Source organism: Malaclemys terrapin, chromosome 18 (assembly GCF_027887155.1).
Source record: "Malaclemys terrapin pileata isolate rMalTer1 chromosome 18, rMalTer1.hap1, whole genome shotgun sequence".
In the NCBI taxonomy this organism is placed as follows: Eukaryota; Metazoa; Chordata; order Testudines; family Emydidae; genus Malaclemys; species Malaclemys terrapin.
In genome coordinates this window covers 742,551-761,205 of record NC_071522.1, presented here as the reverse complement: position 1 = coordinate 761,205, position 18,655 = coordinate 742,551, and the positions used below count along the sequence as shown (strand labels likewise).

The 18,655-nt window shown below is 51.0% G+C and overlaps 2 protein-coding genes across 6 annotated transcripts in view; one reads left to right on the top strand and one right to left on the bottom strand.

The window, feature by feature from the left end:
- The window catches only part of LOC128825786 (apoptosis-inducing factor 3-like), a 21,752-nt gene extending 12,669 nt beyond the window's left edge, over positions 1-9,083 (bottom strand). For 2 of the 4 annotated variants that reach the window (XM_054008574.1, XM_054008576.1), the window contains exon 1: positions 2,781-2,913. Coding sequence is in view for 1 of the 4 variants with exons in the window: in XM_054008572.1 (XP_053864547.1) it covers positions 7,936-8,122 (187 nt within the window). In the remaining 3 variants the exon portion in view is untranslated. Of the gene's footprint in view, positions 1-2,780; positions 2,914-7,906 lie in introns of those variants that run through there. The other 2 variants (XM_054008572.1, XM_054008575.1) reach the window with 2 other exon arrangements.
- TLCD2 (TLC domain containing 2) lies at positions 7,015-18,655 on the top strand. Of its 2 annotated transcripts, none has more exons than XM_054008579.1 (4): positions 7,015-7,279; positions 7,496-7,578; positions 10,167-10,249; positions 14,018-18,655. In XM_054008579.1, the coding sequence occupies exons 1-4, from the start codon at positions 7,098-7,100 to the stop codon at positions 14,288-14,290; spliced, it is 621 nt and encodes a 206-aa protein (XP_053864554.1). In that variant the 5' UTR covers positions 7,015-7,097; the 3' UTR covers positions 14,291-18,655. The 2 variants fall into 2 exon arrangements, with proteins under 2 accessions (XP_053864554.1, XP_053864553.1); XM_054008578.1 differs by having other exon boundaries at positions 13,913-18,655.

Sequence of the window (18,655 nt, the reverse complement as noted above, 5' to 3'; positions counted from 1 at the left end):
GAAGGACCAATGCCTCAGCCCTGGCGGGCGGGACGAGGCTGAGGCCTCACTCACAGCCTGAGGTGATGGTACAGACAGAGGGGTGGGTACCTGGGAACTGTGAGAAAGCCAGGCCTCCGTGGGCAGGGTAGGATGGAGCCTAGCCGCTGGGTGATGGGAATGAGGGCCTGGGAGCAACAGGGCAGGGGGACGCACCCTCTCCCCCAGCCCACCAGACACAGCGTCATCCTCATTCAGACAGCAGGATGCATCTGGTGCTGCCCTTTGCTGCAAACAAGCACTCCAGGTAAGAAGCTCTCTGCAGCAGCTGCTGCTCTGTCTGTGCCTTGCTTGCAGGACACACAGCCTGACTCGCTCAGTTTTGGTCACTCACACGTGACAAGGCCTAGGACCCTCAGAAATGCTTCTCTGGCTGGGGCCCAGATACACCCTTCTTAAGCCTAGAGCCCCCAGCATCCCTGGTGTCCACGATAGCCCTTTCACCTGCCTATGCCCGCACCTTTGACTGGCCGGGCCATTCTCTTGGGTAATTTCCTACAATTCGCACCAGCCACGGGGAGGGCGCAGAGCAAACCAAGCTACTGCAGCCTGTTTGGGCTTTGCTGATTCACTGAATGGGGTGGGGCCAGCTAATTGCATTTGGAGCCAGGATGTAACTGGTTCTGCAAGCCATTGCAGTGGGAATGCTCCCTGTGTTACCACAGCAGGCTGAAAGCCCTCCTGTTAGCTGTTGGATGGCAGTGGGCCAGCAAATCCAGAATTAGCCAGTCTGCTCCTGCACATCCTTCTGTCTTAAGCAAGTGGTACAGACTGATGCGGAGCATTGGAATTTCTCTATTTACGCCGTTGCTTGCAGGGGGTATGATGAGGGCTCCATGTAGGTTGCGTCACAGCCCACTAAATTCTGTGGCACATGGAAACTAACATTTGTCACAAGACCCCCTCAGGCCTTTAGCAAACTGGAAATTCTGTGGTGGTGGGACATCTGTAGAAAAATATCCAGAAAATTAATTTTCATTGCATGATCTACTGTATAACAGCATTCATTGTCTTATGAAATGCTTCTTTGTGGAAGTTTTTCCACATATTTTAGACTTCTGATGCATTTCCAGTTTGCTGCAAAAATCAGGATGCCTTCCTGCAGAACTTAGGGTGGTATGCCATATCCTCGCCTTCTGGCTGCTGGAAGGAGGAAAGGGGGCAACCAGATCTGGAGTGCATGGATGGTAGGGAGCAGGTGGACTACAGAACATTCAAGGAAGATTCCAAAAGTCTGGGAGAAGCAGGGGAATATGGACTTAGAATATTTAGCTTCCCGGCTGTCCACAGTGATCAAACAAGGAGGTAGTGGTGACTGCTTGAAAAGCTGGGGCGGGGGGGAGAGATTAGGAACTCTGGTTTAGCCAAGTTGAGCTTGAGATGATGGCTAGACATCCGCAAGGAGCAGTCAGCGAGACAGGTGGAGATTTCAGTTTAAACAGAAGGAGACAGCTTGGGAGTAGAGAGGTAGCTGTCAGCACAGATGTGGTAGTTGAATCTGTGTTTGCAGATGGACTTAAGGTGTAGAGGGAGATAAAGTAGAGAAGGGGTCCAAGGATGCAGCCTTGTGAAGGTCCCACAGAAAGTCAGCGGGTAGATGAGGAGGATCCCCTGAAGGACGCACTGAAAGAGGGACCAAGAGAGGGCAGAGTCAGGGAAGCCAAAGGAGGACAAGGTTTCAAGAAGAGCTGATTGTGGCAGAGGTAGCTGGTAGGTGAAGGAGGATGAGGATGAAGATGAAGTACTGGTTCTGAGTTTTGGCTTGGAAGAGGACATTAGACTTGCCCACCTCCTTCATAAACGAGATAGAATTCTATCTGTGACTGTGGAGGAGAGGGAGCACAATAGGGCAGGTGATTACAGCACAATCACCACAACACCAAGATTGCTGCAGTAGTTGGTCTAAATGGAAGTGTCGCACCTGTGACACATATTAGTTGTTTAGTGGAAACAGTGACCTTGGCTGTGCACAATATAACCAAACAGGGCTTATAGCCTGAAAGGAACCTAGGAGTAGAGCTGGGAGAATAACTGGTTTTTCAGTTTTGTAGCTGACCTGAAACATCGATATGAAATGACATTTGGGTTGGTCCAAAACAAGCATTTGTCATTGAAACAAAAAAAAGCTGAAAATTTAATTCTGGTTCGACGATTCATTTTGTTTAGTTTCATATTGATTTATTTTTTTTACTTTTTGGAATACAATTGAAGCAAAATTCAAAACAAAAAGTCATTCTGAAAATGTAGAATCAAGATGTTTGGACTTTTTGGGGGCCAAAACAATTTGGCACAACTTGCAGAAAATTGTAAAATGTTTCAGTCAACCCAAATATGCATTTTTCAGTTAAAAAAAAAGTTTTGGTAACAATTTTTTGCCCAGCCGTACTTCGGAGCCTTGGGCTGTTTAGTTTTGCTGATGTCTTGGTAATCCGTAAACTAGAGACAGAGAGCAGGTAGCAGAGGCCTGTGGGATTCAATCAAATTTTTTCCTCCAGGGAGTAGTCCCTGGAGCAGGCAGCGAAGCTGCTTCGAAGTGAGGTCTGTGGTTGGTGCATCAAGGGAGATGAAACATAAACAGAAGCAGATTGATTCACTGCAAAAAGAGGTGCAACTAACTCCTACAGGAACAACAATTTAACTCCTGCGACAGCTACCTCAAAAGCCTGGCAATGGAACACCCACCCAAGACAGATGTCATTATCATTTCCATTTACCGACAGAAAGGCATTAGAAATACTCACATGAGCCCAGAAGTGTTTTTTCTCACCAGAGCCGAGAAATTGCAACCTCCTGTATTGCACCTGATGTGTAGAACTGAGGCATTCACTTCTCAAGAGAGACAAGTCTGTCCCTGTCTCCTGCAGCCAACGCACATCTGGGTTGTGGCTCTCAACAAGTTACACAATATCCCTGTCAGTCACAAGTCCCAGGAGGTCTGTATCCTGGCAACCAGGCATTATGCTCCTCCCCCTTTGGGAAGGCTGGAGTGTGTCATTGCTTTAATAGGTAATGAGGGGGAAGGTTGTGGGGGAATGGCTGAGCGAGAGTTCACGTCCAATTTCTATAATTATTCTGCTGCTGTGGCTAATTACATTAATTGACTTGAGCTGAAAAGTGCTAACTGAAGTACAAAGGCTTATCAGCTAGCTGAGGAGGGGATGGTATCAAATCTTGCTATTTCATCATATGCAAAATAGTTCCAAAACCAAGACTATACAAGTGCAATTTCTCTCCGTCTCTTGGGGTCACGTTAGCCTCTTTCTGAGCCTTTGCAAAGGCCCAGCACAGTATATTGTATTACTCAGGACTTTGCTTGGCAAGCTGTTGGTATCTGAGGTATTTGTATGGCACCTGTAACCATGCAGTCTGATTTTCCAGACGTGCTGAGCCTCTGCGAGCTCCCCTTGAATGTAGTGAGAGTCTCAGGTGTTCAGCACCTCTGACAATCTGACAAGCAAGCAATAGCTACAAAGTGCTGCCTCTGACTGGATGAGACCCCTGGCTCCGGGTGATTGGTGTTCAATGAAGAGCTGAGGGAGAGTTTGGCCACCAACGTGCCACATACCCCACCCACCATGCCAGCTGCAGGCCAGGCTGTGCACTACTTTGACTTTGGTGTAGCAGTTACCTGCTGGGGAGGGAGAATAGAAAACTGTTTGCCTCTCTTTCTGAGCCAACGTGTCCCCAAGCCTTTAACTTTCAAAAGCCAAAGTTTCCAGCAGAATGTTTCTGATAACCACAACCCAGATACTGTGCCCTACAGGGACTACTTTCCACCTATGCCCCATCACATCTCCCACTCACCAGTGTAGGGCCATGAGCAGGAAAAAGGGAGGTATGTCAGCTACACTGCGGACTCCATCTGATCCTCTGCTGGCATCTGGAGGCTCTGGGCAGATGAGCATAGAATCATAGGACTGGAAGGGACCTCAAGAGGTCATCTAGTCCAGTCCCTGACAGGTGTTTGTCTAACCTGCTCTTAAAAATTCCCAATGATGGAGATTCCACCACCTCCCTAGGCAATTTATTCCAGTGCTTAACTACTCTGACAGTTAGGAAGTATTTCGTAATGTCCAGCCTAAACCTCCCTTGCTGAAATTGAAGCCCATTGCTTCTTGTCGTATCCTCAGAGGATAAAAACAATTTTTCTCCCTTCTCCTTGTAACAACCTTTTATGTACTTGAAAACTGTTATCATGTCCCCTCTCAGTCGTCTCTTCTCCAGATGAAACAAACCCCATTTTTTCAATCTTCCCTCATAGGACATGTTTTCTAGACCTTTCATAATTTTTGTTGCTCTTCTGTGGACTTTCTCCAATTTGTCCACATCTTTCCTGAAATGTGGTGCCCAGAACAGGACACAATACTCCCGTTGAGGCCTAATCACAGCGTAGTAGAGCGGAAGAATTGCTTCTCATGTCTTGCTTACAATACTCCTGCTAATACATCCCAGAATTATGTTTGCTTTTTTTGCAACAGCGTTACACTGTTAACTCATATTTAGCTTGTGATCCACTAGGACCCCCAGATCCCTTTCCTCAGTATTCCTTCCCAGGCAGTCATTTCCCATTTTGTATGTGTGCAACTGATTATTCCTTCCTTCCTAAGTGGAGTACTTTGCATTTGTCCTTATTGAATTTCATCCTATTTACTTCAGACCATTTCTCCAGTTTGTCCAGATCATTTTGAATTTTAATCCTATCTTCCAAAGCACTTGCAATCCCTCCCAGCTTGGTACCATCCACAAACTTTATAAGTGTCCTCTCTATGCCATTATCTAAATCATTGATGAAGATATTGAACAGAACCGGACCCAGAACCGATCCCTGCGGGACCCCACTTGATCTGCTCTTCCGGCAGACCTTCAGTCTGCTCTACTTTACAGCAGGGACCAAACTAGCACCCACTTTAAAGTCATCTTTGGGTCTTCCCTATTTCTGTCCTAAACTTAGCTCAGCTTGGCAGGACCAGAGGATCTGGACCCGTATTTTCCATTTGTGAACAATCACTAATTTTACCATGGAGAGACCAAGTGTACTGTCATGTGCAAAACCCTAAGTACACGTTGCTTTTGGTCTCAAGAGTTCCAAGACCAATTCCACATCTGCTCTAACTAATGATCCTGGCCCACAGACTATATAAGCCCAGGAGATGGATATAGGTGCTAGGTTATTTCTCACAGTGCCAACAAAACCAGCTTGGGCTCTTCGCTTGGGCTATGATCCCAGGTGTGAAGCAATTTTACTGCAGGATGTGTCCGTTTAAATATCAGTGATTATTCTGCAGCAGTGACTTCCCACAAGGAAAAAGGCATGGGCCTTCCAGACCCAAAGCTATTATCAACTTCAGTAAAATTAGTCCCTCGATATGGTTTGTGTGTAGATAGACACTGTGGCATTCCAGTGAGGAAGACATGTCAGATCTGCTTGCTACCTCTCTTGGATACTGGAGATGGAAGAGGAGTACTGGTTATGGTTAGGGTCCTTAACTAGGACAAGGAAGGATGGGAATTCTCCATATGGAAGCAAGCAACTTACTATTATTCCAACTCCAAGCACATGGCTAGGGCATGCATCAATCAGGAGGTGTGGGGAAAAGTGCAGCCAGAACCAGAGGAGAAGGTTCTGAAGGAGATGGAAAAGGGGCTGCAACCTGGCGCACTCCAGGCAGACGTGTGCCAGGGTCTTCAGTCCACAGCTGGAATTCCACAAGGTTTCCCTATCTAGTCACATCTTCCCAGATGTCTCTTTCTGGAAAAGGTGACTTACCCCCAATTCTCACTTCAGCATGTAACAGAGTTTAGCCAAACCTGGACGAATGCTACAAGTGCCTTGTATTTCTATTAATATATTCAAAGAAGGCAGTAATATATGGAGGAAGCTGCCAGCCATGGAATGTTTCCCCTGTTCACAAGCACATGAGTACAGAGCTGTGGTAAGGGCCAATGGAGCAGGCTGACAGATGAAATGAAAATACTTTATTGTAACCGTACATAGCTAAAGAGTCCTTCAACATCAGATAGTATCGCTAGTTTCTCTTTCTTCCTAGCTCATAAAGCTCTTCAGGAATCGTGTCTAGGCATTTGTAGACCACCTGCTACATGGAGTCCTGACCCTGACTGTGCCCCTGGCTGGTCCTCCCAATCCCTATGGTATTGCCAACCCTAAATGTGAGGGGGGGAATTAGCCAGGGCCCCAAACATCATAAGCTTGTCTTAAAACTTGTGAGGTTTTCTAAAATAATAAATGTTGGTTTTGTAGGTCATGTTTTCAATTTATTTCCCCATGACCATGAGGGCTAGAAACACACTGTTTGTATGGGAAAGTTTAAGTTCTCATTGACTCATTTGGCTGCAGGCACTGGAGCTATAAGAAAAAGACCAAAGATTAGGAGTCTCATAATAAAGTGCTGAGTTGGCCACACTGCAAACGTGAATAGAATGTGCATGTATATGTGTCAGAGCCCTTTCCCCACACCGGTGTCTATGGGAGACTCTCAATCTCCCTGAGCCAGGCGCTTCACCAAAGGGGCTCAGTGTCTGGGCAGGGACTGGCGCCTAGCACCACAGGCCCCATTTTTGGTGGGTCCTTAGGCACTGCCCGAAGAGACACGAGTAATAATTCCAGCGTGGGCTCTGGCCCGGCTCCCAGGGAATCGCGGAGATGCCATGTAGCTTCCCTAGGTGCCACCTGCACAAAGCAACCAGCCCCCGCGCCGGGATCCCCTCCGCAGCCGGACAGTGGAAGGGGACGCGCCAGCTGGGCGGTTTCAGGGCGGGCGTGAGAGCCCCTCTCGTGCCCCGCGGCGCCCAGCGGCGCCCAGCACCAGCGGTGCCCAAGCGGGGATGCCCGGCCCGTCCCGGGCACACCCTAGGGCGGGTCCTGCGTGCCGCGTGGAGGGGCGGAGCCGCTCCGGGCCAATGGGAGGCCGCGGGACCGGGAGTTTGTTGGGTGGTTACAAGAAAGTTACACAAGGCTCGAAGCTGCCGCTACCCGCAGCCAGGCGCGCCCCGGCGGCGACCCCGGTCTAGGGCCCGCACTAGCCTCCCGCCGCGGACCCATGGGGCTGAGCCCGGGGCTCCTGCTCGTCGGCGGCTCCTTCGCGGCGTTCCGGCTGCTGAACCGCGGGCTGGAGCGGCTGGTGCCTCCGCCGCGCGCCGCGCTCCGCAACCGCTGGAAGTGGCGAAACATCTGGACCTCGTTCGTGCACAGCCTGCTGAGCGGCGCCGGGGCGCTGCTGGGGTGAGGGGCCGCGGGGGGCCGCGGGGACCGGGGCGATGCGGCGGTGAGGGGCGCAGGCACGTGCCGAGCGGGGGTCGCTGGGGGGCCGTGGCGGGCAGGGGCGCGGCTGGGGTGAGGGGCCGGGCGCGGCTGGGGGGCCGCGGGGGCCGGGGCGATGCGGGGGTCGCTGGGGCGGGGGCTGGGCTCGGCTCTCACCCTGAGCTCTCGTCCCGGCAGGTTCTATCTCCACCCGCAGATGGCGGAGGACCTGATCGGAACTCACTCGCCGGCTGCGCGCAGCGTGGTCTCGGTATCTATAGGTGAGCGAGTCCCCACAGCATCCCGCACCTGCCCTGGGCCGGCTCTGGGCTAGGCTAGGGCAGCCCCGCTAACCCTCTGCGGCGGGTTTGGGCGGCTCTTCTTTCGTCTGCCAGCTGCGGGTGCCAGCCCGGAGCAGGGGGCACCGGCTGGGGCAATGCCCTGGCACAGGGAGACTTTCCAGGCTTGCCTGGTGCGGCATGGGGAGTGCTGGAACCACTGTGGAGGGCGCCTGGGCTGGAGCAAGGCAAGCCCCGCCGGCTGGATGGGAATCTGAGGACCATTTCTGTCCGAGTGGCCCCACAGCAAAACAGGTGTTCGTGTGCCAACCTGAAAGCTCATTCCAAGGGCGTCCCCACCTTGCGCTGGTCGTGTCCAGGCTGCTGCAGGAGCTGGGGGTCTTGGGGAAGGCCAGCCCTGGCTGCAAGTTTGTGTACAGGCTTTAATTGTCTGGATAGATCTTTGTTCCTTGGAGGGCAAAGTCCCTTGGACTGGCCCAGAGCAATTCTCGCTGGGGTGTGCAGGCGGGAGCTGCGAACAGAGCATGTCTCTCTACATTCCTTTGTCTTCCACCGTAAGAAGTTGTGATTGTTTGGCCTGAAAGTTCCTCTTTTGTCCTCCGGTCCAGTGTTCTCTGACTTGTAACTGATCTGGTTTTCTTTTCACTGGTGAGATCCCAACAGCCCCTGAATCTCTGGGGACAAACAAGTAAATGCAGCCTTGCCTGGTACTGGGCCACCCTGGTCTGGTGATGTCTTTTTCTTGCTCCAGGCATATGATCACCCTAAGCCAACAATTGCCCCATTCTCAGCAGGGACAGTGAGTTCCTTCTGCCGATCCATCCCCATTGTTCCTTCCCCCATGAGGTGAGGTGGTGGCAGCACTGCTCGGTATTCCCTGCTTTGCCTGCAGAATCTATGGAAGGCATGCGAACAGGCTGGGCAGCTCCCATCTGCGAACAGGCTGGGCAGCTCCCATCTGCTAACCACAAGACCCAGAACGCTGTCTGAATAGCTACTACCAACGCATTGCACCTTGAAGAACTAGAGTTGAAAGTTACTGACTCCAGACTGGGTAGAGACCCTAGGCACAAAGCCTCAACCCTGATTGCTGCCCTTCTTCATAGGAGGGTAGTGGCCAGGTGTGGGGAGTTGTCCAGCGGTTCCAACAGCTAGGGGCTTTCATTGAGCAGAGGGGTGCCTGTAGTAAATGTGGGGAGAGAGTGGGAGGGCAGCTTTGATGCCCTGCTCGGTTGTAAGGTCACACCAGGACTGCTGCTGTCTGTACTTTTAGACTGTGGGGCGCTGGGGCAGCTTTGAACTGATAATGCATGCTCTGTGTGTGTGTGTTGAAAGGGGCACTGAGCACAGAGCTTGGTTCTGCTCCTGGACTTTTGGACTCTCTCTTTGGCCTTGGAGTCACTTCACCTCACGCACAAAGGAAGCTAACACAGACCTTGTGTGGGGGTGGAGAGGACTGAGGTTGCAACTTGCTCAGTATTCCTGTGTCTGATGTTTTTGGAGTGGGTGAGGTGTCAGTGCCATTGACTCCCAGACGCAGGTTCCTGGGCTCCAAGCTTGGTGGCAAGGCCTGCAGGGTCTCAGTGTGCTGGGGCTCCACACTCAGATTCTGCTCACACTTTCTAATGGGGGATGGTCCTTGGAGTTGAACAGGAACTTTCAAGTGGCTACGGGTCCCCCTGCCTTCTCCTGCTACGCTGTCACGTTAACCCCACAGTTCATACTAACAAACTCTTTTGCTAGGTGGGGAGGGATTGTGTATTGGGGTGTCTAGTTCTCGTCTGCCTACCCCCAAAGGTTGGTAATTCCAGATGCGCAGAATTACTTGTATGAAAATTACTTGGGACACTCCTCCCCCAAAACACCCAGTCTGGGATGGGACCCTGGTGTCTCCTTTCCCTGCCCCTTCCAGGAGGTACTGCTGAAACTGACCATACTCCTTCAAGAGACTGTGTCATATGCTTCTGTTTGTTCATAAACCCTTGGGGATAGGGAGGGGCTGTGACAGCCAGGCAATGGAAGCTATGGCCCAGGCAATAGAGAAGGATGCTAGGTGCAGCTGCTGGGTCTGGCTTTGGGTGGGGAGGAGGGTGAGGCCAATGGTTTTCCCAGGAACAGTCCTGGCAGAGTGCAGACTAAGGCCAGGAAAGCCATTAGACACGCGAGCACGTCTAGTCCAGTTTTAAGAAACTGGCAGAGGTGTGTTAGGGAGTGATCATGCATTTCTAAGGTGATGAACGGGATGATCTAGTAAGTATCTTCCTTTCCAACATCTTCGAATCATGGGAGGTACCTGAAATGCTAAATATGTTTTTCTTTACCCTGGGATCTGTGGTCCCAGCACTCCTGAAGGGAGCACAGATCTCACGCAGAGCCCGAGAGCTCCTCAAGTGCAGAGCTCTTTGGGTCTGGTGTGGGTTTTTATACCGTGCTCGTCACCATGATATCTCAGCACTCAGCCCTTCTGGGGCTCGTGCACTGAGCTCACACCCAGTTCTCTCCTCTGGAGTGGTAAGTGGCACTGGGTTGCTATGGGGATTCCTGGTGATGGGAACTCTCTTCTTTCACAGGATATTTTCTCCAAGATTTTGTGGATATGTTGTGTAATCAGAAGCTTCACCAGTCCTGGGAGCTGCTTTTCCATCACTCGGTGGTGAGTCTCCACTTGTCACTATGGGAAGGCGTTCAGGGTGCATGGCCTTACTATTCTGAAGACAAATCAGTCAGTTGGCTGGCAGGGACTGGACATCTGACCAGCTCACTGAGGCAGAGTCTGATCTCCATTGGCCTCGTGGACAATTCTTGAGGCCTGGAGGGAGCTGTGTTCAGCTCCTGCTTCTGCTGGAATACTTTAGTTTAGTTCTATCTGGTGCAAAATGTCTGCATTTGGCTTCACTACTCTTGAAACTAGGCATGACACTTCTGGAGCCTTGTGGCGGGAGATGATCAGGGTAATTACAATTGCTGTCCCCTGGGCTAGGGCTTCTCCTCACTCTGGGTTAACAGGCTAACGGCAGCCATGAGGAACAGGATGGGGAGGAGGGGTGCCCCCATTAGGTTCTAAAATATGTGCCCCTGAATTCCGTCTCCACCTCTGCATGGGGGAAGTGAGAGAATATGCAGTGCCCTCTCACACATTCTGCTGAGTTGGGCAGGGTAGAAAGGGGGGGGCGTATAAACTTGAGGGGGCTGGGAGAGGGAGACAGTAGTGGGACAGATGAAATAGTGAGATGAAGTGAGGAGAAAGGAAGGACTTCAGAATGAAGAGTAAAGAGATGTGCCAGTCTCACTCCTCCAGCTATTAACTATCAAAGGGCAAATAACCAGGGTGGCGAGTGTGCCCCTCAAGTCCTTAATCAGTGGAGAGAAGAATGTCCCAGGGAAAAGGGAACAGCAAAAATCAACTGACCGTATGAAGTGTTCTCTAGAAAGGGAAGGGAAGAGGCCCCAGGCCAGCCAGAGAAAGGGCAGAGAGGAGTGGAGGGAAGGGGGAAGGCAAAAGAAAGAAGAACAAACGTGAGGGAGACACTAGGCAGTAATTTTTTCTTACAGTGAGTCCCTCCTGGTACTAAAGCTGATGACGCTAATTTTGATGTGCGCATGAGCCTGTGTCATCTGTGTGCATTCTGCATCACTCTCGCCCAGTCCCCCTCCCTCTAGTCAAACTGGGGGTGCACTAGTGCCAGGGGAGCAGCCCCTTCTGCCCACAGAAAGAGCCTAGGGTGATGTCTGGTGGGGTCTTGGCAGCACTGGGCTGGGGACTATCCCATGGGGCGGAGAAAGTAGAAGACTGGAAGGCTGTTCTCATTGCAGACTCCCAGGCTGAGGCTGTTTCATAACTAAGAATCCAGCGTTATACAAACAGTGACCTGTGCTTTCTGCTAGGATGGGAGGCAGCCCATCCCATCCCATATCTGCTTCACACAACTTGAATCTCTGCCAAGAGAGGTCATTGCACCAGTTCCCGCCACGTACTGTTCCTGGAATCTCACTTCTTCACCTCGGAATGAGTTCTGGTTCCCAGTGAGGGGGACTCGGCTCCTTCCATTAAGCGCACTGATCTCCCTAGGCACAGGCATTTAGTAAAGGGGCTTGGGGTCTGTGTGAACTGACACGCTCCAGCACATGAACTGCAGAACAAAACCCAAACAACTTGCTTGCCCCTCATCAGCTGTCCCCCACCATCTCTCCCCCACCAGTCCCTCCCTGCACTGGCTAGGGCCAGTACAACCTGCACTCAGGGCTTAAATTCAGCTGGAGCTGTCCAGAGCGGAGCTCCGGTAAATACTTAGCTTGATGCTATTGCAGTTCTCAACTGGGGGACCGTGGCCCTTGGGGTGTGTGTGCAGTTTCGGGGGCTTGCGGGGCCTCAGGGTGCCCCCTGCTGAGCTGAAGCCCTGAGCCCCATGATACCCCCTGTAGCGAATGGGGGGAGAGGGGGCATGGTGCACTCTGGGAAATACTCTGAGAATTTAAGCCCTGTCTGCACTCCTTACCCAGCAGTAGGGGGAGAGAATACAGAGGTAAATGCGGAGGCCAGTGGGGAGCTCCAGTGACGGTGAACCAGGGCCTGGGCAGTAACTCTGTACCATGGTGCCTGCCTGGCTATTTGGGGCCTCAGTCCCTAATGACTGTAGTGGGAGGGTGCTGAGGAATGGACTGAATAAAGCATTTTGCATTTCCCTCTGGGTGCAGGGGAGGAGCAGGAGTATCTGGTGGGGGCAGGTGTGGCAGGCAGATCTGAGAGGTGCTGTGCTGGAACCTATGGGAGGAGCTTGGTGGACTCCAGAGGGTGAGGGTGATTTGGTGCAGTGGCTAGGCCTGCTCCTCTCACAGGGTCCTGCAAGGCCCTGCCTGCTGTGTCATCTGGGCTTGCTGCTGGATGGGTCAAAAGGTCATTGCAATAATGCATCTAATTCAGGCCAAGCCAGGGAGCTTAACCGGCAGGAAGCAAATAATCTCATTAAAGAGCCAGTGCGGAGGGCAGCATTAATGGAATAAATGACAGGTAGGGGCCCTAACTCTCTCTCAGGCACACAGATCTCTCTTCCCCATGACCTCTGGAGGGAACAAGGAGCATGAAATCCTTCCTACTTCTCCACCCTTGCAGCTGCTCATCCCAGTCCCCCGGGGAAGAGCGCAGTGCCCTGTCTTCCTCTTTCTATTGGGCGTCTCTCGCCTTGTGTGACTTGCGCCTGGCATTTCCTTCCTTGAGTGGCTGTAACTTTTCAGTGAGGGGGCCGCAGGGCTGTCTATAGTGCACCAAAGTTCCTTAATCCCTTGAGAAAGTGAGTCTGTCATGGGGGCCTCGGGGATGGGGGTGGGGTGGAGGGAACTCCCTGAGCTCCTCTGTGTGCTGCTTAGGTCTACCACTAACTGCAGCCCTGGACTATGAGTTTTCCCTTCTCATCTTGCTGCTCAGCTGTTTTTCCTGTTTGCTGAGTGCTAGGAAATTCCTGTTGGAGTGGGGCCAATTTTCCCTGCTTGGGGCCCAAACAACATTCCTCAGGCCATAAATGCAGGGCTAGGTCTCTGGCTGCAGTAGCTGCTCCTGGTGTTCCTTTCTCCTCTTCCGTATTGAGGGCCTAGCACCTTGGTTTGCCCTTCCTCGTCCGTTTGTTCAGCTTACATCAGAAGAGGTTGTCCAGCACTGTACAAAGGGATGGGATGATACCAGCAGGCTATTGACTTAATGGAAATGGGATGGAAAAGTAATGGGAATCAGGGTCCTGCAGGGTTTACGGCATCCGAACAGAGCTTCTAAGCCCTGCAGGAGGGCTGTCGTAAGGTCCCTTATTGGGCAGAGGGGGCAGGTGGTATTTTGGGGTCCCTGTATGTCTCTATTTAAAAAACAAGCAACCTTCCAGGAGTCCAGGGGCTAGTTAGACCCTTGACAAATCTTGGATTTTAAGAGTTTACAACAGTAAAATTTTGCTGCCATTTCAGTCTTTTGCACTGATTTACACAAAGGGTGAAGACTCACCAAATTGCTGCTGTTCCACTGCTTAGCAGTGGATAACTTTGTACGTGTTTTGGCCTTTCTGACAATGATTTTGGGCCCCTGGAAGATAGTTGGGAAAGGCAAATGTCCCCTTTGCCCCTGGTAGCGCCAGGCCTACCAGCAGGCAAGAAAGACTTTGGGGGGGGGGGGTAGTCCTGCATGGCAGCCACTGCCTCTTTCGCCTGCATCAGTCCCACTTTGTTGAGTGTGGTGGCCGAGAACTAGTTCCTGACAGGTAACTTCACCATTTCCCTGCCCTGGGGCAGAAGATCAGACTGCTGGGTAACCCCCTTCTTCTCTCTCTCTCACATTCAGGTGATTATCTGCTTTAGCGTGGCAGTGCTGGTTCATCAATATATTGGATTCGCTCTTGTGGCTTTGCTTGTAGAGATTAACTCCATCTTCCTGCATCTACGACAGATCCTGCTAATGGCCAACCTGGTGCACACCACCTGTTACCGGCTCAACAGCATCATAAATCTGGGCACCTACGTAGTGTTTCGCATCACCACACTGGCCTGGATGACACGCTGGCTGGTCCTAAACCGTGAGAACATTCCGCTGGCAACATATACTGTGGGCACAGTGGGCATGGCCATCATGACACCCATGAACATCATCCTCTTCTACCGCTTACTGCGCAGTGACTTCCTCAAGTCCAGCCGGGAGGTGTGGCGGGAGAAGGAGAAATAGTCCTGCCCCCAGTGCCCTGCAGGCTGTCCAGGAAATCAGCAGCCATGGGGTCGGAGAGGAGGGACTGCAGCCGGCAGAGAGTAAGCACTGATGTGGACAGGAGTGCGTCAGTATCTTGTTTGAAGGAATGGAGGACAATTACAGTCCTCTCAAGATGAGATTCTTGGGCCTTCCTGGTGGTCGCAGTTGCTTTATAACACCACCTGACAGCTGTGGGGAGACCGAGTGGACACGGCAAGGAAGGGAAGGCCTTTCCAGGCCAGAATTCAGGGCTTTGTTTTCCCCCTGCACCCTCTGCTGGGATGATCGGTTGACAGGTGGCTGCTTGAGGGAGCTCTGAAGAGGATTCTGCAGCAGCATGGGGCCGTGGCCTAGATGAGAACAGGGAGGAGAGGGTTGTCCTTCCCACACTACTGATGTGTGAACTTAGAAAATCATCTTAGCTTTTTGAAACTCCTTGTCTTTGCGCAGCTGGGCTGGAAATCCTCAGGGCCCTCTAGGTACCTGCATGGTCTATGTCACCATAATTCATAAGAGTTAAAAGTATCAAAACAATTTCTCCCAAGCCCCACACTGTGTGTGAAATCTCATGGAGGGAGTGCTAAGTTGAATGTCTACAGTTTGCATTTGGCTCTTAACCTGTGAGGCCTGTGGTCTCATCTCGTGCAGGCCTGAGCGGCACAGTCCAATTCCAGCCCTCGTGATAGTTCTTTTCTGCACTTATGAGCCTCCCCTTAGGGGCTGACAGGTTAATTGTCCCAGGGGAACATAGTTGTGATGGGAGTTCATGGTAATGGAGTAAGAGATGAACTGTTGGGTAGGTTGAGCCAATCCATGGGGGTGTTGGCTATCAGGACAGAAAGCTTTAATTGGACGCTTTTCGGAAGGGAACTAGTGCAGACCAAAGGGGTGAAGTTGCGGGAGCTCTATCCAGATTTGCAGTTTCATTCCTAGATGTAATAAGTTTCAGTAATTGAGTCTGAATCACTGACCTGGTCTGTGTCTAAGAGTATGGTGTGGAATCTTCTGACCAGCTGCAGAGGGGAAGTGGATGTCTTGCAGCTGTGGCTGTTTTGGGCATCTAAAAGGAGTAAAGAGTCCAGCAGGCTCTGGAGGCTGTGAACCCACTTAACAATCTGTGGGCAGACATCTGTGCCCTTCTGGGCTCCTGTCTTGGAGCAGCCTTTGCCATGAGGACAAGGACAGGAGGAAAGTGAGCAAAAGAAGTGATTTGGACTTCTTTAACCTCAGAGAAAAGTTGGTGTGGTGGGGGTGGGGGGGTATGGAGTTGTCATGGACTCCTCCCAGCCCTAGCATCCTGCCCCACATGCTCCTGCCACGCTTGCTTTGACTGACTTTGAGTTGTGGGGGAGGAGAGGGAAGGGAGGTGGAGTCTGGCAGGACTTTAAAGTTTTTAAACCCTTTTTACATCCATCCTTGTTCATCAGATTCTCAGGTGACATGGCAGCCCTCTGGTCAGCCTCCCAGACCCCGTAAAATCTTTACAGGGCTAGATGTCCCCTGGGGCAGAATTCCACTCCCCCTGGGTCCCAAGTATGGCAGTGGTTTTCTGTCTCTGTAGTTTTCTGACCAAACTCCTTCTCTGACCAAGCCCTTTATATAAAAGGGTGAGTTCTCCAGCCCAGGCTCACGTGTACCAGCTCTGAGAAATCTGTTAGGTCCAGCAGCAGTCTTGGTTTGAATGGGCTCACAACCATTCTCCTTTCACTTGAAATCCCTTGTTTGGTTTTGATGCTGCAGGGGGACAGTCTGAAACAACTGGCTAAGAAATGCTGAGACTGAGACGCCCATCTTCTAGGAAGGTGTGTGGAATTTCAGCAGGTTAAAAGGCAGCAAATTCTGAGGAATCCAGGTATGTTTCTCTCCATGGTGGGGAGAAGACAAACTTTATGGGAGCAGCCATCAGTTGGGAGCTAAGTGTGGCCAGACCTGCATATGTTTCCATTTGTTCTGCAGGCTGGGAAGTGCAGCAAAGCCTGCAGGTGCAGGCAAGAATCTGGAGTTTAGGGTTTTGGTTTGTCACCAGTAGGAAAACTGCTCAGCAAATAATCTTACCCCACTGGGCATGTGAGCCTGTGGCACTTGGTATCACCATAAAAGTCATATGTTGTGTCCAGTTCCCATTTACAGCACCCATGGCAGAGATGGCAGCCAGCCCTTTCTCCTTGGGTTAGCCCTGTCTGTGTCCAGTTCTGTACAGCAAGTGAACTCTGCTCTAGCTGCTGAGTGATTTATTTGAATTACAATAGCACCTAGGAGCCCTAGTCGTGGAGCAGGACCCCACCGTGCTAGGTGCTGTGCAAACACAGAACAAAAAGAGGTGCTTGCCCCAAAGAGGTTCCAATCTAAGTACCAATAAAGACTGAGTTAGCATTTGCATTCTGTCCCAGTGTGCTGCTCAGATGCAGAGCCACAGGTTTAGACGGGCCCACATCCTGGATTGAGTTCTGTTCTAAACTGTATTTTGTTGCCCTTCAGGGCAGCATGCTGCCTCTTCTCTTCAAATTTGACTTCCCCACTTCACTGCACTGAAATTCCTCTCCCAAGTCCTTCCTGACACCTCCTCAGACCAGTGGCCTGACACAGATGATCGTACCTTCCTGGGCACCTGCAAGTCAGTGCTCTTCTGAGTGATCCTTCATCATGTCCTCCCCTTCCCCTCTGGCAGAGCTGCTCAGAGGTTTTTGCTTGGCCCCATAACCTGGCTTCCTGTATTTCCCAATTGTAATCATTCCAAAGACTGCCATCAGTAGCAACTGAGAATCATTTGCTATCCTGCTGCTCCAGCCACATCTTCCTTCAATATGGCTTCCTTTCTTCTACATGTAGCTCAAACGTCATCACCACTCATCTCCTGCTTACATATCTGCTCTCTTTCTTCACCCCCACCCCCCCCCCCCCCGGCTGTTGTGCTCCAAGCTTCTTTCCTAATCACTCCCTTTCTCTCCATCCCTTTCCCCAACCATGGGTCGAATTGGGCCAGTTCATCAAGCTGGTGTGTGGTTTGTGAATGTGAACTGAATGTAGTGATGTCTGAGTCTGCAGACAGCCTGGAACAGCATGTCAGAGAGGTGTGAACTGCCCTCTTTTTCATAGTATGAAGATCTGTACAATCTGTTGTGAGTGATAGCTTATCTTGGTTTCACATATGAGGGAGCTTGGGATGTGCCTAGAGCTGAGGAGACTGCAGCCCCTTGTTTTTTGTATCTGATCCCTGGAGCCACCAAGCTGTAAAGCAGTACTGAGCCCAGCAGAGCATGTATAATCACTGTAAATGTCTGTGCAGCCTGGGAGTGATCTCAGTTTGGTCCCCAAGTGCGTGATACTTGGAAGAGTTTCACTGTTTCCTTCCCCAATTCAGCCCTTGCTCCTGACTGTGCCTTTCATACTATCTCACATGCCTGCCTTCAGTCCTTACAATCCTGTTATGTGATGCATTCTACCCACCTATTAGTCTTTCTATAGTAATTTGTTCTGTATTCTCCTAATCTCTGCAGAATGTAATTTTGTTGAGTCGGATACTTGTTTGTTACCTCCCTTTAATCATGTGGCATTGTTTACTCACAACATTCTGTGCTCTGGCTAGATCCCTGTATAGACTAAAGGGTTCCCAACATCTCCCCTGGCAGAGCACCCAGGATTTCTCTAGGGTACCTCAAATGTAGGGACACATGGAATCAGGAAGTCTCTGTAGAGGGCTTGGGACCCTCTGATGGACACTGGGGAAACCAAAGATACTGTGATATTTTGAGAGATTCATCTAATAAGTGCATGCAGATCACCTACAATGGGAATGCTAAGGAGTGGGCGATGTGATGGATTTTCAGTTTGGTATGTGGCCAGTTGCTATCTACAAGCAGACTCTGATGCTATTCGGTCCTTCTCCGAGTTGACAGTCCTGGGATGAAGAGCTACAGCGATGGGGACTCGTGGTCCCAGTGAGAAGGATAACAGTGCATTGGGACCTGTAAGAACCAGGATCGGGATTGTGACGATTACCATCTCTAGAGGGAGAGCAGGGGCCAACCTTGCTTTCATTGCCTCATACCTTCTGATTCATTCAGAAACACTGGCTTCACACCTGCTTCCAAGGTTCCTCTGTTGTACTGTATGTTAAGGACTAAGGTCCTGATCTGGTGAGATGCAGAATGACCTGAATTCCCATTGCCTTGAGCACCCTAATGTGCTCAGCACCTTGTGTGCTGAGGACCTGCTGCTAAGAAGGTTGTCACAGTGTTTTGTGGGTTTAAGAAATGTATTCATCTTATTTGTCTTTTGTAACAGGCCATGGGCTTGGCAAGATAATATATTTAAAATAACTGTCAAACAGGTGTGCGGTGCTTG

Excerpts from the sequence above, each read along its gene's own strand:
- TLCD2 (XM_054008578.1), top strand. The coding sequence starts at position 7,098 with ATGGGGCTGAGCCCGGGGCTCCTGCTCGTCGGCGGCTCCTTCGCGGCG. Across the intron at positions 7,280-7,495 it reads GGCGCCGGGGCGCTGCTGGG|GTTCTATCTCCACCCGCAGA; the intron begins GTGAGGGGCCGC and ends TCGTCCCGGCAG. Across the intron at positions 10,250-13,912 it reads TGCTTTTCCATCACTCGGTG|GTGATTATCTGCTTTAGCGT; the intron begins GTGAGTCTCCAC and ends TCTCACATTCAG.